The 26,805-nt window shown below is 37.3% G+C and overlaps 1 protein-coding gene across 1 annotated transcript in view; it reads left to right on the plus strand.

Moving 5' to 3' along the window:
* The window catches only part of ATRNL1 (attractin like 1), a gene marked incomplete at both ends in the record, with an annotated part of 499,083 nt that overhangs the window by 17,295 nt on the left and 454,983 nt on the right, over positions 1-26,805 (plus strand). Inside the window, one exon of the mRNA XM_084265269.1 lies at positions 24,834-24,917. Coding sequence (XP_084121395.1) covers positions 24,834-24,917 — 84 coding nt within the window. The remainder of the gene's footprint in view (positions 1-24,833; positions 24,918-26,805) is intronic.

The raw sequence follows: 26,805 nt of genomic DNA on the forward strand, positions 1-26,805 counted from the left end.
CACTGCATTTCTGTGCTCCCAGATTGTCTGTCAAGATCTCAGAGGAATTAGGTAGATTCATATGTCAGAGGAGACATGACACCCAACTTCATACAACCAATTCCTGTTATGAATGCCTGGAAGCAAAGCTGTTGAAGAGTTCACAAGCTTCAGCATGATAAAAAAATAAGCTGTCTGTTAAGAATGACTGTGTTGAGGACTGGACAGCAAGGCTAAGCATTTTCAGTTGCAATTTAGGCTTGAATACAGCTTTTATCCTACTTAGTCTACAAACTGCTCTTCCTCTTTTCCATCCAGATTTCTGTCTGGTGTTTACAAGACAGAGGGATTAAAATTGCTGGCTGTTGACATCTCTACAAAGGGTTCATCTCTTCCCACCCCTTATCCCCCTCCAGCCTTTGTTCCCCTCCCCTGCCCCCACCTTGCAGGATTGCTGCACTAGTCCATGTACGCTGTTTTAGGGGCAACGACATCAGTTGTTGGCAGGGACATAAAAGCTGTGTGAAAACATAATGTAATTTTTAGTTACTGCAGTAAAATAAAGCCTTGCCTACCTATATGTGGCAAAACACATAGTTTTGTGTTGTACTTGGGAGCATTTTATATGGAAGGGGTGTTGTGTTTAACAAATAAATATAATAACAGAAAACCTCTACCCTGGCTAACAACTGTAGCAGAAAAATTTGGAACTTGAGCAGATGTTTTTTTTTAAACCATGCCTTAATGACTTTGTCTATATGATTTAGATAAAAGAATCTCTTGTGCTGTAGTCCCAAGCTCTGTGGAGTGAAATGGCAGTATTTTATAACTAAGTACGCCATAAACATGTTCAAAAGTCCTGTCTCACATTTCTGACTGTCTGAATTTAGACCGTTGCTCTAAATCTGTTCATGCAGTCTCCTCCATAGGCACCCATTTCTGTGTGTGTACAGGCACTCAGCCAGAGGAGCTGTTCTCATGCCATGTGCTCTTCCTTTTGTCCTCTTTGTATGTACAGCGAGTGTCATATTTTTACCTTGGGCTTCATTATGCTGGGATAAGCAGGTATCTTCTTACAAGGGTCTTATTTCTTCTAGTCACTCAAATAGCATTCTCTATTCACGTTCCAGTTTAATCTTTCCTATTCTGTTTCCTGGATATGGCTTTGCCAGTCTCCTGTGCTGTGATCCTGTTTCTGCCTGGCTGCTTCTGGAAATCTCACATCTGGATCACTGCCTCATCTCTGGAAATTCCACACTGTAGGATGATTTTTCGTTTTTCTGGCTGTGTCCCATTGGTAAACATACAGTCATTCTGCTGCTGTTTCAATTATCTTCTTCTCCAGTGCACTAGTTAAAATTATTCCCCTCACTTCTAAGTGCATGATTTTACAGACTAAATTACTAAATTTTATCTCTTTTCTGTTCGTGAAGCATCAACATCAGCTAACTCTTTGCACAAGGTGTGTTATTCTCTTAACAGTATGAACAACTTAATGCTATCAGTAAATTGTACTAGCACACTTGTGCAATCATATTGTTAATTATTTCATTAAGATCAGTTTTTGAATGTTACCACTATCCAGTGTTAATCCCCATGTAGAGTGAGATATTTTTTTTTCTTTTCTTATGGGCAACCTGTTGGTTGGTCTCATTTCCAGTTTGTTGCTTGCATTATGGTTCCCATATTAACTTTGTCTCCAGGATTAATAGCACAGCTCATTACTGCGTCTTCATATAATGGTAATTTTCTTTATAGTTGCTTTATCAAAGATAAAGTGTGTGATGTTAATAAATTCATGATGCATTTTACTCTACTTTCCCCTTATATCCGTATCTTTAGATTAAACTATGAATAGAATAATGACAAGCTAGACAAATAGGTTATATTAATTCTGAGCAATTCCTTCCTTTTTTGCATTAAATTTAGATACAATATTTGCTAGAATATGACAGATGGTGTAAATTAATATATTTAATAAAGTGCCTACTGCTTAACTTGCAAGTTAATGTCTTGGGTCTTTTGTTTCCCACTGTTCTTGCATAGAGATTCTTGTCTCTCTTGGTAGGACAGTAAGTTCTTTGAATTTTCTTACTAGTACAGTTGTGATATTATCCAATTCTATATGCTTATTTCCATGAGCTGTCTTGCTTTTGCAAGATAATACTTTACAGCATCATCCTAAGAGAAAACTGTTGAACATGAATTTTGTGTTATCTTTAATTTCTGTTGCCTTGTGCGTCCTGATATTTTTGCCGATTGTTTGACAAGTCTGAAATCATAGCTACATAAATGAAAACATATCATCTAACAAACTTTCCATATCTGAGAACATTATATTTTAAAAGATTTTGAAAAGAATTGGTTCTTCTAGGATTATTAGTACTACACATTAAAGCTCAGGTGTGTTGGTTTTATGATTTATTGCCTTGTCATGTATACATTCCTTGATTTAAAAAAAAAATAGAACAGGAGGTAACACTGACAGTTACAGATTATAATCACAGCATCACAGTTGATATTCTAAGATGTCATTAGATATTAAGTAATTAAAGGCTTGCTTAGAGTTCTTAGTTATGGTGATTTGAACCTCACTTGGAATTTTGGTGATATTTTAAATCTTGCTATCTCATAGACCCATTTTCATGTTGGCTATAAGGTAAATAGTACAAGGTTCATCTCCACTGCTCCATAAGTTTTAATTATTTAGAATGGGGAATTAATTGTGCTGAATGCTGCTAAAATACCTTCCGTGTTGCTTCCTTATTTGCTCTCTCTCAGTTGTCTTAATTGCGTAAATGAAACTATGAAATACTTCATGAGGTGCTACGAAGTGAACAAACACTGGCTGTCACTTGGAGAGCGAGTTCGAACTGGCATTAAAAAGAAATAATATCTACTTACAACAGTTTTATGATCCCATGGCATGTATTTTGCTAAGTAGTTTGTAAAGATAAATGACTTCTGTGCTTGTCTAGTTATTAAAGGTAACAATTTAATCAGTGTATTTGACTTCTCTTCATCTGAGATTACTTCTGGAGTGCTAATGAGTATGTGCAGCTGCTTTGGCTTTTCTATTATGTCCATATGGATACTCAAATTGATACTGGTACATCGTGCATGCATGTAACACTCCTCCATCTTCTCTGTTTTTTCCCTGTTCTAGAAAAGTAGTTGCTGATGAAAAATTTAAATGGAAATATCTTAAGATTTAAGGGTCGCACATACTGGCTTAAAAAGTGCTAATTAGTTACACTTGGTACTTAAAAAGTAATTATGCAATTTGCCCAATATGGAAAGCTTTGGTACTGTTATGTGCTCCAGTAATAGCCCTACTGTTAAGTATTTACACACCTGTTACATCTGATTTAGTATTCTGGTTGATACGTTGTTGAAATTTAGTATTGGAAATGTGTGTTGGAGGAGAGATTTGTAATGAATTATACGATTTTTGCCAAATCCCTCCCTGAGCAGCAATAATGTTTGTACAGGAGAAGGTGTTAAAATCTATATGCATCCAGCAGTAATGTTCAGAAAGATCTGATTTTCATGAACATCACTCTCCTGAAAATGAATGACTGAAAAGATCCTCAAACAAACTAAAAACCTACTTGCGTAGTCTATCCACACATCAGTTTCAGATGGTAAACTACAATTTTTCAAGACAGATTCTTTTGTGTTTACTCACAAATCATTAAGAAAACACCCCAACACCCAACAAACCAATCTTCTCTGTAAGAAAACAAAGACTGTACATTTGAAATATAAACTAATTTATCACTACTACTGTGCTTTTCTGTTGGTTCATGTTTCAATCTTTATTTCTTGTCAAAAGCATAGAGATACAGCTTATTAGTACAGAAGGAACCCTCCACCAACACTTGTAAGAAGAAAATAAATCAGCTTTCGAGAGTTTTTAAAATTTGCTGTTGATGTATTTTACATGCTCATTAACTGTGACACTAAGATCAGTGGATTAAATGAATTTTAAAGGGAATGGAAACATGTATCTAGGAAAAGTTGGCAGACATAGCAGATAAACCCAGCATAAACACTCTAAATCTGGGGTTTGTGGCTGTGTGGATTTTCTTTCTTTTTTTTTTTTTTTTTTTACTCATTTGTGAGATTGAATAAATTGTGTGGTGTTTAGAGCAGGGTGTAGTCATGATGAGGATGTCTGAGCGTTTGGTTCGCTAGCGGTGTCTGAAGATGTCTGTCATCCAAATATTTTTACCTAATTTTTAAGAGGGAGGAGAACCCAAGCAGTACAGGAAAGACTAGAATATTACACTGTTCTTCTGTTTGTGAAAGTTGATTAGTGCTGCTGGGTGTGTGGCCAGGGAATAGCTGTTCCTGATAACTGTGGAGTAAGTGCGGCAGCTAAGCATCCGTTGGGAGCTTCAAATTGTGAGCCTTTACATCTTTTTGAATAGAAGGCTATCTGAAAGCATCTGGGTTTATTCAAATCAAATTTCTTGATAGAGTAACCTTTCATAACAAATTTAATGAAATATTAGCAGGAATGTCCATCTTTGTCCTGAGATGAGGGGATGAGGATGACTGTACCTTTCTGCTTGCTTTAAGCAGAGTGACTACCCTTCCTGGATCCTTATGTGGAGGGACCTTTTCCCTGATGATATGATGTTTTTTCCCCTTTGCAACATGCTTCTAATGCAGAAATCCCTGTTTGCAATGCCAGTAATGTGTAGAAAATGCCTACTATCGTTGTTAAATATTGCCATATTAAACAGGAATCAACAGCTCTTGCAAAGCTTGCAGCCTGTAGTTGATCTGTCACATAATCCACATATAAACTCCACAACCAAAGAAGTAATATTTAAGATCTCTATAACCTTATTTTATAATTAACCCAATTTTATATTTATTTTAGCCTCATAAGATTTTAGGAAGGCTCTGATTTTGAAATGAGGAAAACCAAAGACAATGCAGACATGGTTAGATGTGTCAACATGTACTAGATAGTTACTTGGCATTTCTTTCTATGTTGACCCCTGAAAATCTTGGAGATGGGCCTCTTTTTTGGCCTCTTTCTATGTGACGGGTGCAGCTGGGACTTTTCAATGTTGACCTGAATTATACCATCCATCCTCTATTAATCTTATTTTTTATTTAATTTGTCTTTGACATTTCTGCTCTTTGAAGAGATCTCCTGTGGGGTGGTTTTTTCTCTTGCGCCTTCAATGTCGACTGTGCAGTTTCCTTGAAATTTGGTTTTCTTTTTACATTGCTGATAGAGTTGTCTCTTGACTTGGGAATTGCAGCTACAGTTAGTGCTTCTTCATTGTCTTGCTGGATTATTTTCCTTAACAAGGCTTACAAAAATCATGGAGGCTACTCTTCAGCCTTTTTAAATCATCATTCTCCACTTGATTGCTTGTCTATGCACTCTGTCTCTTGCTGCTAATTATAATATATGTTCTTCTATCTCAGCCCATTTAATTTCTTGAAATAGTCATGTTCTTTCATATAGCTTTATGGGTCTGGAAATGTCCAGCAATTCAGTAAGGTACATAGCATTTCTTGCAGATGTCTCAGATTAGCATTAAGAGAAAGTCTTACATGCTTGACATGTAAATTTATCCAACTCTCACACCTTTAAGGAAACAAAATTAATTTTCATTGTCTTATTAACCTCTTATGAACGAATCCACAGATTGAGAGTCAAAAATCTGCAAGGTGACATTGCAAAAATTAGTCTTTTGAATGCTCTTTTTAAAAAAAAAAAAAACCAACCTTTCAAGAGCTGTGTTAACCAATTGTCGTGATATTTTTTTACTGAAATTGTGAAACATGTAGCCAAAATTATTCTGAGCAGTTTGCATTAGCCACTTTTAATAATAATGTTATGGCAGATTGTATGTTTTGATTGCCCCAGAGTAGAATATGCAGGTGTAGTGCAGTGTCCCAGTGGACTAGCTGTTACCTAATTTTTTAAAGTCTAATTCATAATGAATTTGTGAAAGCTCATACACCAGGTAACTATGGCACTGTACATCCTATTGATAAACATATCCTCAAGAGCATGTCTACTGAGAACAATGTGACATAATAGATTCTATTGAGTACCTACCATTGTAGAACAGCATAATTTCTGCAAAACATGATGTTTTGACATCTGGGCATTGTTAGAGTGTTTTCTGTTTTTTGGAACTGATTCTAAAATTTCTATGGTTTTACTCATAGCTTAAGTTAGGATCATGTTCCATGTTTAACACAATCAATGGTCTGTATTTTGTAAACTCCTTGTGTTTTGGTCCAAAATTCTTGCCATAGTGTTCCCCTCCCCCACTTATATTGTCTTATATTACTGATGTTGAAGTAAAATTATTTCTGAATTCAACTTTGATTTATTATTCTTCCTTTCCTTTCTCTAATGGAGCATGTTGGACAGCAGAGTTGTTGCAGTTTTAGAATGCTCACATCAGTTCTGAGTGTTTTAAAGATCTTTCCAAAACTCTTAAGGTATGAGTGTGGCAGACTTGGAATTCATGCGTAGATGTTATTTTAAGATCAATGTGTGGAAAAGGAAAGAGACACAGCTCTTTATTCTGGTTTTACCCATCACCAGGGACTCCTTAAAGCTGTTAAATTCTTTTTATGTGGACATTTTGTGCAAGATAACCTGTGACCTAACAATACGTAACCACCCAATTTTCTGATGGAATAGCAGGTGGCTTCTTAGTGCTTCCTTATGATTTATTCATATATCCCAGTATTCACTTGTGTCAACATATTAAATACATTACTAAAGAGGGTTCTTTCCTATTTTGAAGTAGATAGATGTTAGTGACCTCGTTTGGGCTGTTACCTAGTATATACAGCAAATGTATCAATCTTTGATGCAGGCTAAGCTGCAGTAGGGTGCTATAGATCCAGGCACTTAGAGGTGAGTGGCATAGAACTGAATGGCAGTAAAACAACTACCAGACAAAAAAGGCTGGATGAATGGAAGAATATGGGAAACTAGTTATTCATAGAAATGCATCACTACTCTGAAAGCTTAGTAGAAGCATATTCCCCACTACCCAGTTATATATTGTCGTCTTAGTAGCTTAAATCTTCTCAAAATTGATGCTTTCTGTGTTAAATGTCTTTATTTGTAGTTTAGCTCCTGACTTTAGAGACAGGTCACTTAGTCTAGCTTTTGCCAGTATTCTCAGTTGCATCCTCTTCCTCTTTTGGCATGTGCAAAGTTACTAATGTGTTTATACCACTCATTAGAGTGGCAGAAGCACTAATGAGAAGAATGTTAAGAAGTGCATCTCAAAAGTGTTGGGAGACCTTCCAACAGGTTTCTGAAGCTGGGCTTGGCTGTCTTGCCGATGAGACCCGATCCTGCATCCCTGCAAATCCATGCCAGAGGTAACATGCTCAGGGTATTGCTAGGGATGGAAAGAAGGAAGGCTGGATGTGTATATGCACAGTAAACTTAAAGATACGTATTGAGACTAGTGTTCTGTAGATTGGACAAGAAAAGCTCACTTTTGCAAGAACCTGCCTCATTTTGGTCTCCCACATGGTGATCTTAGCCAAAATATGCTGATAAAGTGAGATTTTTACGTGAACCATTTTGCTGTGAATGATTTTTTTGGTCATTAGTATGTGACTGATAGAACAATACAGTATTTGTATCTTTGCAGCAACAGGTAACTCTTGCAGATTTATACTGAAGTAACTGAGACAAGGAAAAGGTCCATTTTTAAGCTTAGTAAAATCTTTAGGTCTCTTCACATTTTTTAGATCGTGTACAGTACGTATTGAAATCAAAGAAACATGAGTAAATACTTCCATAAAGCTAACTTATAAACTGGGAGCTTTTTAAAGCAACCTTGTCAGTTTAAATTCCCTAAAAGTATCATATGTAAAAAGATACACACGTGCTGTATAATCCTATCCTTAATAAATGGATTTACAGCCTAAGTCCTACTACGAATCAGAGCACTTAGATCCTTAGGATCATTCAAGAAAAAGCATTTTAAAATGTAAAGGGATTAAAAACTTGTATTCCCAGTGACTTTGTAAGCAAAGATTTAGCTTATTTTATAACTAAATGCAAAAGCTGACATTAGGCTGGCAATTCCCAAAATCCAGGCTGAAGAAGCCATCTCAGTCTTGTGTATATACAGATGACTTTTACACTTAGTGTTTAAAAAGCAGCTATTTTATTATGTTAGTTATGCAAGGGGGAGAAAATGAAGCACAATCTAACTGAACTAGTCTCTCCCTTTGGAGAAGCATCTATTCTACTGTCACTCTGGATCTGACTCTAGACTCCCCAAGGTGGTGGAGTGCTACTTGGTGGATGAGTGCAGCTGACTGAGTTGAGGTGTTCACGTAACAGCTTGTGTAAGGTTTCCATCCTAGACAGAGAAATCAGGGTGGGGGAAAAGGGACTCTGCTTCATTCTTGGTTAGATGGGATGCACAGATAGAGCCAAGTAACATCTGTAGAAGATGGTGTCTTGTTCTGCCTCTGCTGGCTGGTAGTGTGCTATACAGCTTGGTCCATATGTGGCTCCGATTTTGGGGGTATGCACGCATAAAAATCCACACCTGCATTTATATTTTAATTAACAGTGGGCAAAATTGAGCTGTTCACAGATCCAAATAAAATCCTTTCCCCAAGTCTATAATTTTATGTGCTCAGTATACTTTGCTTGCCTTATTTTATATACTCACTGGCAATAAGCTACCACATGTTTTGATGAGCACTTTTAACCTTTAATGTCTTCCCTTAAGTAAGTTGTTTCTCAAAACAGCTATATTTTTAAATATGAAGTTTTAAACTTTTGTCTCTTAAAAGAATGAATGAAACGTCAGCTTCTTAATTGCATATTTTGACATGTTGTAAAGTATGTCTAGTCTTGGAGTAATTTTCCTCTGGAATTTTCTATGGCTGTTTTTTCTTTATGAAAAAGTGTGCATCCGTAGAAGTTATTTTTAGGTCTTCTTAGGTTTTGAAGAAAATCTTATTTTGGGAATGACTCAACAAGCCTTCTAGCAATTTTTAGGCTGATGCTAACCCTTCAGCTTCATACAATCCTAGAATGGTTTGGGTTGAAAAGGACCTCTAATCCCATCAAGTCCCACCCCCCTGCCACAGGCAGGGACACCTTCCACTACCCCAGGTTGCCCAAAGCCTCATCCAACCTGGCCCTGAGCACTGCCAGGGATCTGTGGGCAGCCACAGCTGCTCTGGGCACCCTGTGCCAGGGCCTCCCCACCCTATCAGGGAATAATTTCTTACTACTACCTAATCTAAACCTCCCCTCTTCCTTCTTGAAGCCATTGTCCCTTGTCCTATCACTAATAACAGTTCCTCTTGATATTTCCTTCTGGTACTGGAAGTCTGCAATTAGGCCATCCCAGAGCCTTCTCTTCTCCAGGCTAAGCAAACCTTCTCAGCATGTCCTCATAGCAGAGGTGCTTTGTGGCCTCCTCTGGACTGTCTTCTGCTGGGGACCCCAGAGCTGGGCACAGTACTGTAGCTGGAGTCTCACCAGAGCAGAGCAGAGCCGGGAGAATCACCTCCCTTGACCTGCTGGTCACGCTGCTTTTGATGCCCCTGGGATGTGGTTTCTTACTGAAAAACAAGCCATGTTAGAATTAGTTTTGCTTTATCTAGAACATGTTCCAGTTTAATGACCTACTAACAGTCCTGTGCACAATGCTGTCCTTGGAGACTTGAGCTCAGCAGTGACTGCAGCTCCAATTAATGATTTTAGAGCACCTTCTGGTGACTAATCAAAAGCCAAAACAAATTGCTTATTTCGACTGTGTGTATATGTTTAGGAAATTATCCAGAATTATATCCTGAAAACTGATGTGATGTATTTTGTACAGGAGACTATACTGTGATATCAGGCTTTTGTTTGGTGTAGGGTTTTTGTGTTGATAAGAGCTAACAAAAGTGTAGCAATAAACAGAAGCTGTCAGGAATTGAGCCTCAGCTGTGGTCTGAGGTGATGGAGCTTTTTTCTTCTAACAGCATTGAATATTCTTGTAACATTTTGGTTTGGAGACAGTCTCGTGTTGAAGGAAGTCTGTAGTATATTAAACACTGCAAAAATATTGAAAGGTTTGAGGTAAACTGGAAGTTACAGGAAATCCATTTCCTTTCCACTGATTTGCTGTTACTAAGCTTGTGTGAAATCATCCTTGGAATTATTTTCTCTACAAGAGAAATTATTTTTGTATTGATAGGTATTGAATCAATTTTACATCAATGTTAGCTGATAAATAGCAACTTTATAGAGCCTCAAGACAGAAGCACAAATGCCAAATTGTAGTCCACAAACTGAGAACTGAATAAAAGCAATATTAAGACTCACATTTGTTGATGTGGTGGGTTTCTTCTGATCTGGATTGTAAACCAGTTTTGAAATGCTCAGTGAATACTGCTTTCAGACCATGGTGGTTACACAGAACCTTTCAAGGAATATGTGATGAGGGTTGGTTTGTTTCTTGTTTGGTTATTTTTTTCCCCTTCCCAATAAAAATTAACATTTACTGATGTCTGTGTAGTCTTTTAGGATTCAGGAGAATTGGTTTTGTTAGCTTGTCTCTTATGCTTGCTTATTTTCATTGGTAGCTAAACTTTGAAAGGGGAAAATCAAGCATCCAAAAATTTAAAAAAAAAAATCATTTTTATTCCTTTCTAATGAAAAGCAGAAACCTCCTGGTTTGTTTGAATCCAGTTATTCATGATTCAGAAGGTACTGCTTATGTCAGTGCATGCCTGTTCTTTGGAATAGCGACTGGAAAGGGACTCAAGAAACCATTTGGCCGAGCAGGTAAGGTCATGTATGCAAGGAAAGTCATTTTCATTTAAACAGGATTGGTTTCAGTTGTCATCCTTCATCTACTAATAATCTTCCTTCAGCTAAATACTCTCTTTCAAATGTATGTCTCTTAAGCAAGGCAGTGCACATCTTGCTGAATTTGCAGTGTATTGCAGTTTCCTTTAAGCCCATCAAATAAAGCAAGAGTTACCTTTTTTCTTTGATGCACCTTTCAAAGGCCTTTTTGTGGGAATTTCATCAATGCTAGGAAATTTATTCTCTGTTTTACTGTGCGATGACTTGATGAGAGCTGGAGAAACGTTTCCCACAGCATGACCCATGGAGGGTGTGCTTCTAGTGCTTCTTCTTTGGCACATGATTCATGAAATCCGGGAAGGGGCAGTGTCAACCCATCCCTCTCATTCTCCCTAACTGTTCAGCTGCCTTGAAGCAATTCTCTGCTCCAGTGCATTTTGCTACCTGAATCATCACTTCTTCTCAAAGCCTTAGGGTCACTGATTTTTTCTGACCCTGTTTCAGAGTGATTGCTTGCCTTCTCATTCCTTTTCCTCTACTTGTTTCCAACAGCCTAATTTACCGGCTTTAGTGTGTGGTTTCGTTGATTCCTGCTGGCTTTCAGACTCTGTGCTGTGTAACACAAATCCCTCTTTGTGGACAAGTACCATTTGTTTGCAGTGTCTTGATGAAGAGTGGGTCCTTGTTTCTGATCAGTTCTATTTTGTGTTTGAACTGAGAAAAGATCAGCAGCAGCTCCGAGAGCTTTCCGTAGCAGAGGTTAGATCATCACTCTCTGAGGGGGAAGTGGTGCAGCCTGGTATCCTAGGAGCAACCCTAAGAATTTCTGCTCATGAAAGACTGTCCTAGACTTGCTTATCCTCTCACTGGTATGACAGGACAGGCTGGATGCATGTCCCATATGCTGTGCCTTGTCCCTGTGCTCCAGCCAGCTCTGGTCCTGTAGGTGTGTGTGTTGCTGGTTTACTCTCTTAAAGATCAAGCAGGGCATTCCAAGCAATTTCCCCCTGACCTTCATTCTCCTTTTGTGGGAGACTGGGGTCAACAGCCCCTGTGACAAATTCCTATATATCCTCTTTGCCTGTTCCTACCTCCAGCAACCTCTTTCGTGCACCTGGCTGATACTGATCAGTGCCTTGGCAAGCAAGAGCAGAAGGGTGTTGGAAATCTCAGCAGAAACATCTATGATTTTGTTTATTGAACCAGCAGTGTCCTTATCAAGATGGTATTTGAAAGGACCAACTTTTTGGTTTTAGTTTTTCTACTTAGAAGAAAGAAATTCTAAAGCAAAGTTTGAAGATTCAGTGCCTGTGTGATGAATAAAGCCATGGAGTGTTACACTGAAGAACCTCAGAGTTGCCTCTTTCATAATTATGCTAATATGTTCCCTGATTTAAATCCTAAGCATAAGACTGCAAATTGAACATGTGCTGTCTCAGTTGGGTTTCCTCGTTAGGAATACAGGAAGGCACATACATGGGTCAGTTTGCAGGATGCAGCCTCTTCATTTTCCTGGGTGTGTCTTTCGTTCTTTTTTTGGTAGGACAGCTCTAAAAGTGTAGATGCCACTTTTCAGAGATTCCCATGAGTTTTGTGTTGTATATTGGTAGTTCTGCACTGTTTTGTTCTTCATTGCCAAAACAAAAAAGTGACGTAACAGCAAATATTTGAAACATGGAGCTATTATAATTTATATAGCATGGTTAATTTTTGGCTTGAGTTCTTTCGTGTTTTAGTGAACAGTAAAAATAACTGCTGTGCCTTCTCCCAAAACTCAGACAAAATCACTTTGAATGTGTGTAACACAGCCTAAGAGTTATTTCAGAAGAGTCTGAGACTTGTATAATTTTAAAATTGTCAGGACATTTCAGAACAGCAGCTTTGAAGATGCAAAATCTTTGTATAGCAGGTCTTACCAGTTTGGTAAATGAGAAGTTGTAGGTAGCTCAGTAACTGCTTGTGCTGCTTCTGATTGGGGTCAAGTTAGTTGTATGGGGCTGAGTTTTGGATTTGTGCTGAAAACAGTGTTCACAACACAGGGATGTTTTGGTTCCTGCTGAGCAGTGCTTACACAGAGTCAAGGCATTTTCACTTCTCACCCTACCCCACCAACAAGTAGCTGGGAGTGCACAAGAGGTTGGGAGGAGACACAGCCAGGGCAGCTGAGCCCAACTGAGGAAAGGGATATACTGTACCATATGACATCGTGCTGACCTTATAAAGGAAGAAGAATGTGATTCAGTGTGATGGTGTTTGTCTGTCTGAGTAATCTTTAAATGTGATGGAGCCCTGGAGTTGACTGAACACCTGCGTGACATGGGGTGTGGGGAATGAATTCCTTGTTTTGCTTTGCTTGTGTGCACAGCTTTTGCTTTACCTTTTAAGCTGTTATCTCAACCCACAAGTTTTCTCACTTTCATTCTTCCAGTTCTCTCCCACACCCCGTGGTGGGGTGGGGAGTGAGTGAGTAGTTGTGTGGTGCTTAGCTGCTGGGGTTAAACCACAGCACCGATGGATACAACACAGAGTTCTGTGTGTATCCCTGGCTTCTAACATCTCATCACTATCTGCAAAGTATTCGTGTTTACATTGAGAGCAAAGTGTTGGTGTATTGTTTTGGTTGAGAGCCTGTGAGCTCAAAGCTAAAACTGCTAACAAGTTTTGTTGGTAACTTCAAACTTGGCTGCAGTATTTAATTCTGGAGGTTTTGCATTTAGGTATAGAACAAATTACAGGCTAAAGGTATCCTCTCACCCCCCCCAAGAAATCCCCAAACCAAATAAAAACCCACTCAAACAACACAAAACCCCTCAAAACACACCCCCCCCCCCCCGCCCCCCCCCCCCCCCCCCCATGTGTGAAATGTTTAATTCTGTGAAACTGGAATAGTTACGACTCAAAATATTGTCTCTCATTTCTGATGTCTCTTCATCCATCTCTAGAGGTAAAATTGGAACTTCCGAGCAGGGTTACAATTTACCTGCCCATTAAAAAGTCAGACAGAAAATACAAGTGAAATGACACCTGCCACAAATGATGTGTTCTAAAATTACGTATCCTTGCTTTCTCACTGCTAGTAGGAATCTTTCACATCCCCAGACAGGAATGCCTTGTGCCTCAGAGACATGAATGCCATTATTCCAGCTCTTTACAGCAGAGGGGTGTGCTTTGTATTTCAGGCAAATGTGTAATGTCCTGATAATCACTATAGCCATCAGAAGTATGTGATTATCTAATTATCTAAAAGACAGCACTTGAAACCTAGTTGGCAACCAGCCCTCTGAATTTATTAATCAATTAAGCACTTTAAAGAACTATTATCTCTTCTTATCTGAACATTTGTACTGTTTGAGGTTGTGAGCCATGCGTGCTAATGGGAGGTGGAAGAGAGGAGGAAGAGGTTGCTGTTATATAAATAAATAGAACAAGGGTGCTGAATTAATGTTGAAAACAAAACAAAAAATTAAACAACTATATTACTGCAGTCTTAGGGTTGCTAAGAGATACCTGATGGCTTTGTTGTTTTTTTCAGCATGTGTGTCTGTGTGTGTGTGTCAAAATTTACTACATTTGGATAACTTCAGAACTAATGGAGCTCATGTGAGCTTCTGCTTGCAGCCTTATGGTAGGAGGTAGTTTTCTACCAAATTGTATGTTAAGGGCAGAGTTCTTCTGGCAGAAAACTATTAATCAGTCTGAATGACTGAAAGGTAGAAATAGCTGCTGTTTGTTGAGCACAGGTGTTTATTAGAAACTTGTCTAAAACAGGCAATGAGAAATTCAGGAGTAGGTGATGCTGGATTTAGAGCATTTGGCTGTTACCTCAGGAAGCTTAAGTTAAAACCCTGAACTAGGTCAGAAATGAAAATGAGATTTATACTGATGTACAGTGAAAAATTGGCACAGTACATTACCTTTTTGCCAAGTACTTCAGATTGCATCACGTATCTGTTTTGTGCCCCACATTTTAACATACTGTAGCATGTTTGATTAATTATTGTCTTACTCAATACATATATATGGCTTTGTATATAAATATATACATACATGTGTTTAAAGTATATACAAAGGCATAAAATTTCATAAGTAGCTTTATCCTGCACTCATGTTATTCTTGTGATTAAATAAAAAACCTGTAGACAATCTTACTTTAATGTAGAACCTGCTTGGATTGAAATCTGTTGTAGGCAGCAGAGATGAAGTGAAAGACATTAACAAAATGTGTTAGAAAATACACTTAACCATGTTCATTTTGGAAACAGAGGGCTGCCTTTTTTTTTTTAATGTTGTTTTTTAAACACCAGGCTAAATTAAGGACAATATTTTATTTCTGGGTAAACTCACTGTACTAGTCTCTGGGTTTAGAACCTTTCTAAATGAAACAATAACAATATTACTGTGGTAGGGAAAAAAGTCTGGTGAAATGTATGTGGGGTTTTTCTTTTTTCCATGTTGTTTCTTCATTATCTTGGCAACATTTGGCCATAAAAATAATGGCCAAATGATACAAGCATTGTAAAATACTAAAGCAATGAGGTGTCTCCTTGCTTCCTGGCACATTCTTTTCTAATTCCTGTGCTTCTAATAGTAACTGTCTGTTTGGATACAGAAGAAAACTTTTGGACTGCTGTTAATACTCTACTGAATCGAGACTGAATATTCAGAATTTTGAATATTTCAAACCTTACCCCTTTTCTGAGAAGACAGGTAACCATGATGTGAAACTGTGAGTGCAAGGAGTTCATTCTGTGAATCGGATAGATGGTTGGCTTCTTGTTCCAAACAGGAATTATTTTTACACAGCTTTTTAACTGTTTGGATTTTATATCTAAACCAGCATTTGCAGCTGTAATTAAAGGAGATAATAATGCAGTGAAATATATGATGTCTTCTGTTTGTATCAAATGCCAACTTGATTCTCTGTCAATTCTTAATTCTAATCATAGTGGCAGTTCTATTTATAGGTAAAATTTTGTATGACATCTCTGGAATAGTGTGAGCACTTCTAGTAGGGTAGATATCTGTCTCCCATGATTTTTACCTTTCTATGACATTAAAATAGGAAATACCAAATGTGCATATTATTCCAGATAGAGATGAAGCTACATTTCTTGTAGTTTTTTCCAGGTCAGTGCAAGATAGTGTCCCATTTGCAGTATCTTTTAAAAGGCACTGATTTCTGAGTTGAGACAGAGGACCACTTCCACCTAGAAAAACCCTGGTGAGATTTCAACTGTTAATTGCTACAGCAGTTCTGGAAAAAGCACACAGTTCACTGTTGATTGACTCTGTAGACTGACTCAACTCCACTCAATTTCATAGAAACTTTGTGTAAACATGAGATGTAAATCCATCAGGTGTAAATCCACCATTAGGTGTAAAACCAGAGAGCATAATCAAACTTTTTAGTTGTTGGTAATTTCTGAGTATTTGGGGATGCTACAGTATCTAGTAGCTTGGGTTCCCTGAAATATCCTGTAACAGCCCTCTTCCCTGTCCCCCAAATGGGAAGATCTGCATTTAGAAAGTATTTTCTGACTTCAGGTTACACTTTGGCAAAGCAGGTCTACCATTTTTCAGTAAAATATGTCTACCTGGATTCCTGTGTTGAACAAGTGGGCTGTAATCTTTAAGAATCTGTTTTTGTTCATCCCACAGATACAGAATTCAGGGGCTTTTGAAGTCATATTAACAACAACGACATGAAGCTCTAATGGAGATCCGCTATATTTACTAGCGGAGGAATAGTAGCGCAGTGAGAGCTACACGTAGGGAGCAGTTTTCCTGCAGATGAGCTGGGTAATTTGTTAAAAAACTTTGTGTGGTGTTTGGTTCTCATTATGATATGTGAATATCACTATCCAAAAAGTCTAAGGGTCCACTGAAGGGCAATTACACATTTAATGAGCACTGATATTTTTTTCTCTTTTTGTTTTTTTTTTTTTTCTTGCTGTCTCTCTCTTCAGTCAGCTTCCTAAAGTGTTTATCTTGCTGCCTGCATGCTGCTGTTCTCCCTCCTGCTGTATTAGTGTTTGGCAGACCAGATTTTGTTAGGTTTTTTAAATTTTTTTTTTCTTAAGATTTGAACCCTCCCAAAACTTTCTTCTCTTCTCGTAGAAATCCTGTTAGTTCCAAACCCCGTTTCATTTATGTAGTTATAAAAATAAGCAAACATTTGATACCAGTAGAGAGAATAGTGTTGCTTTGCTTAGATTCAAGTCAGTCAACTTTTGGATTGATTTGTTTGGATGGCTATGGCTTATGCTCACAGATTTGAAAGAATAGATGTACTCTGAAGAACAATCTGGAGGTAGGAGCCACCCTGTCTTTTCCAGATCCGTTCTGTGAAGTTGTGCTTTCAGTGCTGTTCTTTTCCCCATTTCTGTATCAAGCTGTTAAATGAAAATAATCATTTGTGCAGTGAGACTACTATGCCTGTTCTTGTCTTGGCCTCCGTTCATCCAAAGTTCTGTTATTTTGTCAAAGAAACGTAAAAAAGAGCATGTTGACATTTGCTGTTGCAGGAAACTAACAGGGAAATTTCTCTGCATATAGTAAAAATATAAAAAGCTTGTTTCTATATGCATGTCAATATTTTTCCTTGGACTTAACATTGGAGCTGTGAGGAAGAGGGAAGCCTTGTGTGTTTGTGCCTCTGATTGGCAAAGCTCATGTCAGGCAACAGCCTAGTTTTAACCAACACAAAAAATGGCACCCTGTTGTAATTGGGTGAATGAGTTTCACTAGAGTGTATGAAATTAATGCAGCTGTCTTGATGGGGACCTTCCAGATATGTGCACTTGATTTTCGCTTTATGTTAGTGCATTGTGAATGAATAATGCATGTAAATAATAATTCAAAAAAATGTTGACGTAGTTGACTAATAGAAAAATGGAAAATGCAGAAGTTATTTTAAAATAAGGACTTCATGATAAATATACCCAAGTGGAATTTCATCTCATCTTGCAGAGTCCATTGATTTTTAAGTAGGATTTCTCACTATGCAGCATGGCCAGGAGTTACCATCTCATCTTTTAAGTGAATGCTTATATCACAGAAACAAAAAATAGATCTTCCTATGAGAAAGTGATTATAAATGAAGCTTTCCTTACAGCGAGTTCCAGATCATGCAAACCGCATTGATTCCACATAATACTACCTGAGAGAGGTTGGACTGCTGGAATTGGATTCAAATTTCTACACCTCAGTAGGCATAATTAACCCCAGTAAGATAAACTGGAGTAATATCATTCAGTTTCTTCTCTGAAGGAAGTTACCAATCACAGGGAATTCTAGGCTGTATAGAAATCCAGATGCATTCAGGAGAATGGGTTACATCATGTATGTTAAATAATTCTTCTCTGGTAGCTGTGATGGTCGGACTACAGCTGAAGAGTAGGTACTAATTTGAGATGTAGATGGGTTGGAGGTGTTCTGGAGAAGGGAAGTCTAGAAAATGGTGCATGCAGAATGCTAGATTAAATTGCTTAATTCAGCAAAGAGAAGCATGAAGGTAGATATTTGTAAAAGGTAAGCAGAAAAAGGAAGGGAATTACCTGTTTTCCAGGTCCACTCTGAGTAGGAAATAATATGTTGGAGTTGGAAAAAAAAAATGTTAGTTATTTAGAAAAACACTGTAACAGTAAGGATGTCAGTACTAAAATAGTTAGTATAAGAAGATTGTAGACTTCTGTCATTGGAATTGTTAAGGACAAATTAGACAACTGTGAAGAAAGATTTTGGTATGGTTGATCCTGCCTTGGGGAGGTGTTGGGAGTTGTTGGGGTGTGTCCTGCACCTGAATGGCAGTGTTTCTTGGTGGTTGGGATTTGTCATTTGGGTTTTTTGTTTATTTAAGAAAAAAAGGCAAGAACCACCTAAGACGGTGAGGAGGCACAAGAAAATCCTTAGGTAGTCTGTCTGATACAGTATTTCCACAGTAATGTTAATTTACAATAGAATAAATATTGGGATTACCTTTAATGTTAGCATATTACTTATTTTTTTCCCTGCAGTCTGGTTTGTTTACTAAGTTTTCATAAGTCTATGACCATATTTCTTAGTCACTTTATAGATTTCCTTGTAATGTCTCACAGTCACACGTTGAGATATCCTGTTCCAAATGAACTGCTTGTGGTTTGTGGTTTTATATAATATTATGCAGCCTAAGGGACAGAACAGACTTAAAAAAACTTCCATGTAACTGCAAATGCATTGCTTAAGGACGATGCCATCTAAGTTTGTACTTTGAGAGGAACATCTGCTTTTATGCAATATTCTTTCAGTAGTTTTGGGGACTATTACAAAAATGTACTATAGGATGACAGACTTTTTCCAAAACAGGAAAGGGGGAAACAAAATGTGTGTTGAAGTTAAATCTTAAATTAATAATTTGCACTTATCCAAAATTATGTCCCTGCTAAATTTAATAGGAAAAAAAAATCCCCAAAACCTAAACACTCAAGGAAAAAAATAATTGTGCCAGATCTAAGTGTTATTGTTTGAAATACAGAATATATTCTTATAGGGAAAAACGTTGTCTTCATTTTACTTCTCTGGGATTCTTACCATGTTTTGAACCTGGTTTTGTTTAAGTTAGAGGGAGAAACTGAATACTTGAATTAAGCAGTAGGGACATTCTACAAAAGAAACTGTTGCTTTGTCAGTGGATAAAGTAGAGTCTATTTAAGAACCTGCCTTTGATTACCTGGCATGTGAAAGTTGTGAATACCCTTACTGTTGCTAAATATACATTCTTCTATTAATACAAAGTAGTATGTAACGAGTATAGGAGTGTGATTGGCATATAAAAATATTTTCTTAATGTATAACATATTTAGTCCTCTTGATTGATTGAAAGAAAAGATTGATCACTGAAAGAAAATTATAATACTGCATGGTCAGTATAATCTGTTTTAATTGACATTGTGAGGAAGAAAGTAACCAGCAGCAAGGTTCTGCAATGAATGTAAAAATACAGGAGAGTCAAATGTGAATTCTTTCAATCAAAGCTGCATACCTGGAAAATATGAGTCTGGTGTTTTCTCTTTTTTTTGGAACATGTTGTTTTTCAGATCTTCTTCTGAAAAAATATTAAGAAAACATTCCTAGTCAATATAACATAAAATAAATTACTTAATGGGAGTGGCTGCTGCAGGGAATGGGCCATTTTCTCTCCACAGCACTGGTCTGTATGTCTTAGCTTCTACTTGAGACCCTAAAGGGTTCAGTTTGGGCCTTAAAAAGTTTCACCTATACTCTTTGTGGTGCATTCCTTGATATCACTGGAAAGGAGTTGTTGATTCCTATAAAGAGTGAGAAACGGCCTCTTGATCTCTTCTGTGTTTCTTTCATAGTGCTCAGTGATTCTGATTTGTCCTTTAAGCCCCTTTCCTTGCTCTAAAGGTTATGCACAAGATCTCAAGCCAGAAAGACTGCCCTTACTTGTATTTTTGAAGGATTTGATCTTACAACATTGAAGCACAGTTCCTGTCTTGTTTTTTTTAAATAAAATAAATTTTCATAAAAGAAGATGGAGGAAAATTTTGAAACAATGGAGAGAATAGTGCTTGACTGACACAGGAATACTGATATTGAGATGAATCCATATAGCAAAATACCCTCTGCATTTTATGTTCAGATATATCTGAAGTAGGAATTGCAAAGTAATCCAGCTTTTCATGAAATTCTGAATAGAAATATGACACTAAGTAATAGAGAGATGAATAAGTCTCTGCATAACTCCTTCTTTTATTTAACAGTGACTATTTTTAATATTATGAATGTACCTTATGCTTTGTTTCTCCTAATATACCTGTATTATAAAGCAGACCTCTGCCTGTCCCTCTACCAGCTGCTTTGTGGATCTTAAGGTTTCTTGCAGAAAATACCCAGTGACTTCTCTCATTTAAATTAGGGCCCCATCAGACAGATTTGACGATACTGTTATTTTACAGGAAGATACAGGAGGTGACATGATGGTGTTTTCCACAGATCTATAAATATTACAGCCAGGAAGGGCCACTGTAATAACCTGCTCTGACGTCTTATGTGTTGCAGGCCATTGAGCTCAACTGAGTCCTCCTTCATTTGAGACCAATAATTCCTGAGTGAACTAGCACTTAATTTTCTCCTTTGTTGAAATGCATCAGCCTTGGTTTAAAGTCTCTGCAGTGGTAAATATGTTACCACTGTGAATTCTAACTCGATTGCATTTGCCATTTCCAGGGTATTAGAGATTTCCCTTTATTTCACAGTTTGGTTGCCTTGTGTTGACTTCAGGGTTTTAGCCCTTGTGTTTCTGGTATACATCTGCTAGATGAAACAACCTGTAGTGCAACGTATCTTTCACGTAGGCTACTATTGCCTGTTAAGCTTGGTGAGTGACTAGCTCTCACTGATGCTTCTGGATGTCTTTTAACTGCTGTGCAGCATCCTGACTTCTTTTTATAGTTTTGTAGATCTGTTTTACAGTTCATAGAGAAAAGAAATGTTCTGTTGGTGTGCACCTCTAACTCTTTTGTATGTTTTGATTATAAACCTGCCAATTGAAAAAAAAAGTATATAACTGTTTTGCTTTAAAAGCTGATGTGCAATTTAAAATGATCACATAGAACATCAGCTCCTCCCCTATGCATTCTGTTTCAAAAGCTGGAGTCTAGGTGTGATAAACTGTGCTTAAGCAGTCCACACAATTGGTCTGGCTGTCACCTCATTTCAGCGATAGAGAGTGGGGTGCAGCATGTAGGAATCACTCTTGGTATTCCACTCCTGTAACTAAAGAGCCTGTAGTTATTTTGGGTCATCTGGATTTTGATTATTTGACAGGATTGCTGTTGGTCACAGAGCAAAACTGTATCCATGAATACCTGGTGTTACATGATAGAGAGTATTGCCCTTGCTTTGGTAAGAGGTTATGTGAAAGTAGTACTGCTTATCTGTGTGTTATTTATGGGATTTGGGGTTTGATAATATATGGAGAGAAAAATGATACAAAAAGTTCTTGGTATGACTCAAAAAACTTCCAGTAATACCCCTTTGTCTTGCTATGTGTTTATTTTAAATAAAGCAGCTGCTTTATCTTACCATTTCCCACAACCATTATTGCAAAGCAATGTCATGCTCTTATTTATTCTTTACTTTTTCCAGCACAAAGCAATAGCTGTTTCAAAGGCTATGTGCTCTTCCAAAAGAAACTATTTATCAAAAAATTATCAGCCTAGGTGAGAAGGGAAATTGTTTGCACTTTACTAGTGCCAAAGGGCTGATCTAATAAAAACAACTCTTGTAAGTCACCTCCATTGCATTATGCAGCTACTAAGGCGCTAGTGGTCATGACTGCAAATGAATGCTTGTGGGATTTCACACTTCTTGCAGCAAAATAAATGTTCTGTGGCCTGCTGTGTAAGACAGCTGTATATAAACCATATGACAGCACTAAAATTATTTAGATTGGGATTTTATGCATCACTACCTTTTTTTTTAGAAGAAAAATTCACTTCAGTCTAGCACCCAATCCAGCTTGGGGTCTGCTCCTGTAATCAGCCTTACTAAGTAAAGGTCTGCTGGGGGTCAAGCATCAATACTAGCTTGACCTCAAAATCAGTGATGTGCAAGTTAGACTGCTAAGTTCAAGATAGATATTATGTTCAGCATTGTCCAAACAATGCAGTTAATGTGCAAAGAAGTCAGAAATCACCCTGAGAAATGTATTTCTCATGTATACAAACATAAAAGTACACTTTTAGGTTAAGTTGATATTTCTCAACAAAAATAAATATCATAAACTTCATTTGTCCCTTGCTTTCTACAAGCAAAAGTATTCTGTGGCCAGATGCTGATTCCCACTAGAGCACCTGGCAGGAGCATGGTTAGCTTTTCCCCATGGTCATCGCTGAGGCTTCTCCACTGTGCAGCAGAAGAGGAGCAGGAGTTACCAGCCAGGCCTCACCTTTCATTGCTTTGTTTAGGAGCTACACAGTTGAGTAGCGCTCACCAGGAGGGCTCTACTGTGGCATCCAGCCCAGTTCAATGTGGTGGGTCTTAGTAAGGAAACTTTCTCTTAGCTAAAGTATATGGTGTTTGTTTGTTTTTATTTGTTCCTCCCAGTCTGTTGCTCGTGTTAGCAGCTGTTTTTTCTGCTTTTCTTCTTTTTATTCAAAACCATAAAATTTATTATTGGCATTGCTTTTATGCCCTGAAAATGTTTTGAAGTACAATCATTTGAACAACTCCCCACATTAGAGAGCTTTGTCACAGCTTATCAAAAGGAAAGTGTGGGTAAAGATCTTCGTTCACTGATTGGAGGAGTGTCTTAACAGTGTGCCTAATAAACAGGACAGTTGAAGGAACTCATTTAAAAACCTGAGTTTGCACAGACCTTATCTCATAAATTCTTCCCTGCTCCCTTGTTTTTATTTCCCTTCTATATGTTTACAGTGTCATGTTTGGAATTACAGACCCTCTGTTAATAAGTATGCAATTAGTGTTTGATGAGTTCAAATGTAAGTAATTTGCAGAAGATGCGGTAATGAATATTTTTAAAATTGGTCTTTACAGCTTCAGAGAGAGTAGGATAGCAGAGACTGAATTCCAGTTCAGCTAGACTCCAGGGGGGAAAATACAGCTGTGACTTGGTCAGCTTGTCTTGGGATTTCTATCTAGTCTATTGATTTTTTTAAAAAATAACAGAGCAGAAAAACTGAACTGCTTTTTTTTTCCTATTTATTCTTAACTGTTATATTTCCACACTACAGTGAAAGAAAAACACGTTTCTGAGTATGTATTTATATGTTATCACTGATGTAGCATTTTAAAGAACAGAATGATTAGCTTTTCCAGTGGAGTAGGGCCACTAGCCATGTGTGTTAAGGCCTGAATTATAGAATATAATCATAAAGGACGTAAAAAATGAGGTAAATAGTGAAGTTGCAGTGTACTGAATATACTAAGCTCTTTCAGAAAGCTTTTATGGTAATAGATTATTGAATTTCATCTGCTGTTTTATCACTCTATAGATTAATGTCAAGTAATATATATGAATGAAGGAAAAAGGTTCTATTTCTACATTAAATGAATTTCTATATGTAATGAATCTTGAACTATCTATTATCACTCAGGAAAAAAGTTATAGCACCTAGTTGTGTTTAAAATGTCAGCACAGTAGTCGTTGAAAGCGGAAATAAAATGTTAGGATGAGAATAGAGAACAAAGTGGAAGTCATTATTTTGCTACTGTACTGATTCATGGTTCACTTGAATACAGTATGCTGATCTGCCTGTTGCATCTCAGGAAAGGAATTAGGAGAATAGAGAAGATATATGAAATACCAGCACTGGGGATGGTCAAATGTAGTTATTCCATGTGAGAAACCACTGAACAAGGATTTCTCAGCTTGGAAAAGGGATGGTGGAGAGAAGGGAGGGGAACAGCACCGGTCGTTACTTACATTTTGAGTGGGATAAAGCACGTGTAGTTCTATCCTTGTTCTATTTCCCATGTCTCATCACTGACCAGCAATAAGAGAGGGACAGGCTGGCAGATATGCTTATTTAAATTTCTAATTTATGCCTTAATTCCTCTTGATCTAGAACAGTTCTCTCCACAGTTCTGCTGTGGTTAATTTCACAAGTAAGATGATGTAAGGCAATGGGAAAAGAAACAAACAAAGCAAAACAAAATACTCTTAAACAAAACCCCCTTTACATTGGCTTGGATCCATTTCGTGTGAAGGATAATTGAAATTACATGTAATATTTGCTTGCTACTGAACTAGAAAAATTAAAAATCTCGTGATTGCCTCGGGGGAGACAGCAAATCAATGATATAGAATAATCAGAATTCTATTTTTTATGAGCAAAAGTAGTGTGTGACAAGAAATATGAAGAGACACTTAACTCTTTCCTCCCACCCCCAATTTTCTTTCCGTCCGTAAAGTATCTGTTACCACATTGGTGATGTGTGTTCTCTTGTGTTGTGTCTGGTTTATTACAGCACTGTTTTTTTTTTTCTCTTGTAGGTTAACAGAACCTTCTGGATATTTAACAGATGGACCAATAAATTATAAATATAAAACTAAATGTACATGGTTAATTGAAGGATAGTAAGTATTGATTTTCCTAGCTTAATTTTTTGACAGTTTAGTATTGTATATTCCAGAGATCTAAAGAACTCCTCAAGTAGAAACTGGATCTGTTTTTGTTTTGTTTTTGGTTTTGATTAAATGTTTTAAAGATTAAAAAAAAAAAAGTCGAAGTAGGATTTTCAGGATTGCTCAGAGTTGGCCAAATTCCATTCCTATTCAAATAGCTGGCAAAAGTTAGGCTGACATTGGAATTTGGCCAGTGCTGCAAGCTCGCAAAAGCCTATGATAAATTTGTTGACTGTTTGAGTACCTTTAGATAAATTCCAAATGTGATAACAGAACTCTATTATTTAACTCATTATCTTACTTTTAGTGGGGAATGGCATCAACTGCACAATGCTGCCAGCCTAATTATAACTACTCAGTTACATGTTGCTCAAAAGTTTGTGCTTCCCTGAAGTAATTTCTTTTTCTTTCTAGTTTTCCTCATGTACTTAATTTTAAAATCATTTTGTCCTCGGAGTTTCTAGGGTTTAGATGTCTCATGTCTGTTGTTAATTTGTCAGTTTATGCACCACAGAAACACGCAGACACGCACAAAGAAATAACAAGACATAAACACTCGTATGGCTAATTGTTAAAGGCAAAGAGCTATTAAATTTAAGTGGGGTGTTTTCCCCCCAGGCTTTGGGTCAGGATTTTGCTGAAGAATTTTGCTAGGTTCTAGCTCTGCTGCTGTACTAGAAGAAAATAACACCCTTCTGTATTTGCGTATTGTCATAATCTCAACTACCTTAGATGTCTGTTCTCTTGCTGTGGTTCAGTAATGATCTATCTGATTTAATTTTGGTTTGCTCATATGCAGACAGCAATTTAAACACACCAGCAGTGAAGTTCCAGGTAGTTTGCAAAATCATTTAAGTAGAAGCTTCAATATTTATGTGACTGGGCTATAGCTGAATATCTTTCTGATATAGCTAGGCTTTGCTTTTACCCAAGCTAGCTCAGGAATATTGCAGTACAGTATGCTGAAGTGGAAACATGCCTCAGGTCTGTATACAAACTCTCCTTTGAAGCTGGTCTTCAGTCTGTTCCTCCTCTTTGCAGGAGGTTGCAGAGTGGGTAGCTGGAGGAAACAATATGCTGCACATTATGTGGAAGAGTAATGCAACCCAGTAATGTGGTGCAAAATGTCAACACACAAGGACATCACATATGTATACAATACTCTGTTTTAAAAAACGAATAGAGAGAGCTCATCATCTCCAAATGATCTCTCCCAGAAAAAGCAACATGTTTTCCAAACTGAGAAACTCCAGTCTGTCAGTAGGGGGAAAATAAATAAATAAGCAAAAATCATCAGTATGTTTCATGGAATGTGTTTAGGAGTCTGCTAATTTTCTCATATGAGAAATCTCCCCTTCAGAAATCATCAGTCCCCATCTGGATCTCTACTGAAAACTAGTAAATCTGACTCCAAGGGTTCAGATGGGAGGAATGGGAACAGAGAAAAAAAATCTTGCACTGGTATTTCTTGCTGTTTTAAACTTGTGTTCTAAGAATATTTTTTTTTAATAACTAGTATAATACTGGTGTGAGGATTTTTAGTTGATTTTTTTCTTGAAGGACTCTAATCCTCATAGTTCTGACACTGCAAAGTAAAGCTAGTATGCTAAAACAGGATATTTTAGTTGCTCTAAATGTGTTCGTTGTTCTGAGTGCTGATAAAATGTAGTAAATTTAACTCTCTCGTTAGATTTAGGGATTACTAGACTTGGACTGAAGATGGTGTTTTTAATTTTTTCTAAGAGGGAAATATTTGCCTGTCTTGAGTTTTGTTATTTAACTGAAATGTTTAGTTAGTACTCAAAATGTTCTAATAGTTATGTTGGTGTGATCAATTTTT

Source organism: Gallinula chloropus, assembly GCF_964237585.1.
Source record: "Gallinula chloropus genome assembly, chromosome: 5".
Classification (NCBI taxonomy): domain Eukaryota; kingdom Metazoa; phylum Chordata; class Aves; order Gruiformes; family Rallidae; genus Gallinula; species Gallinula chloropus.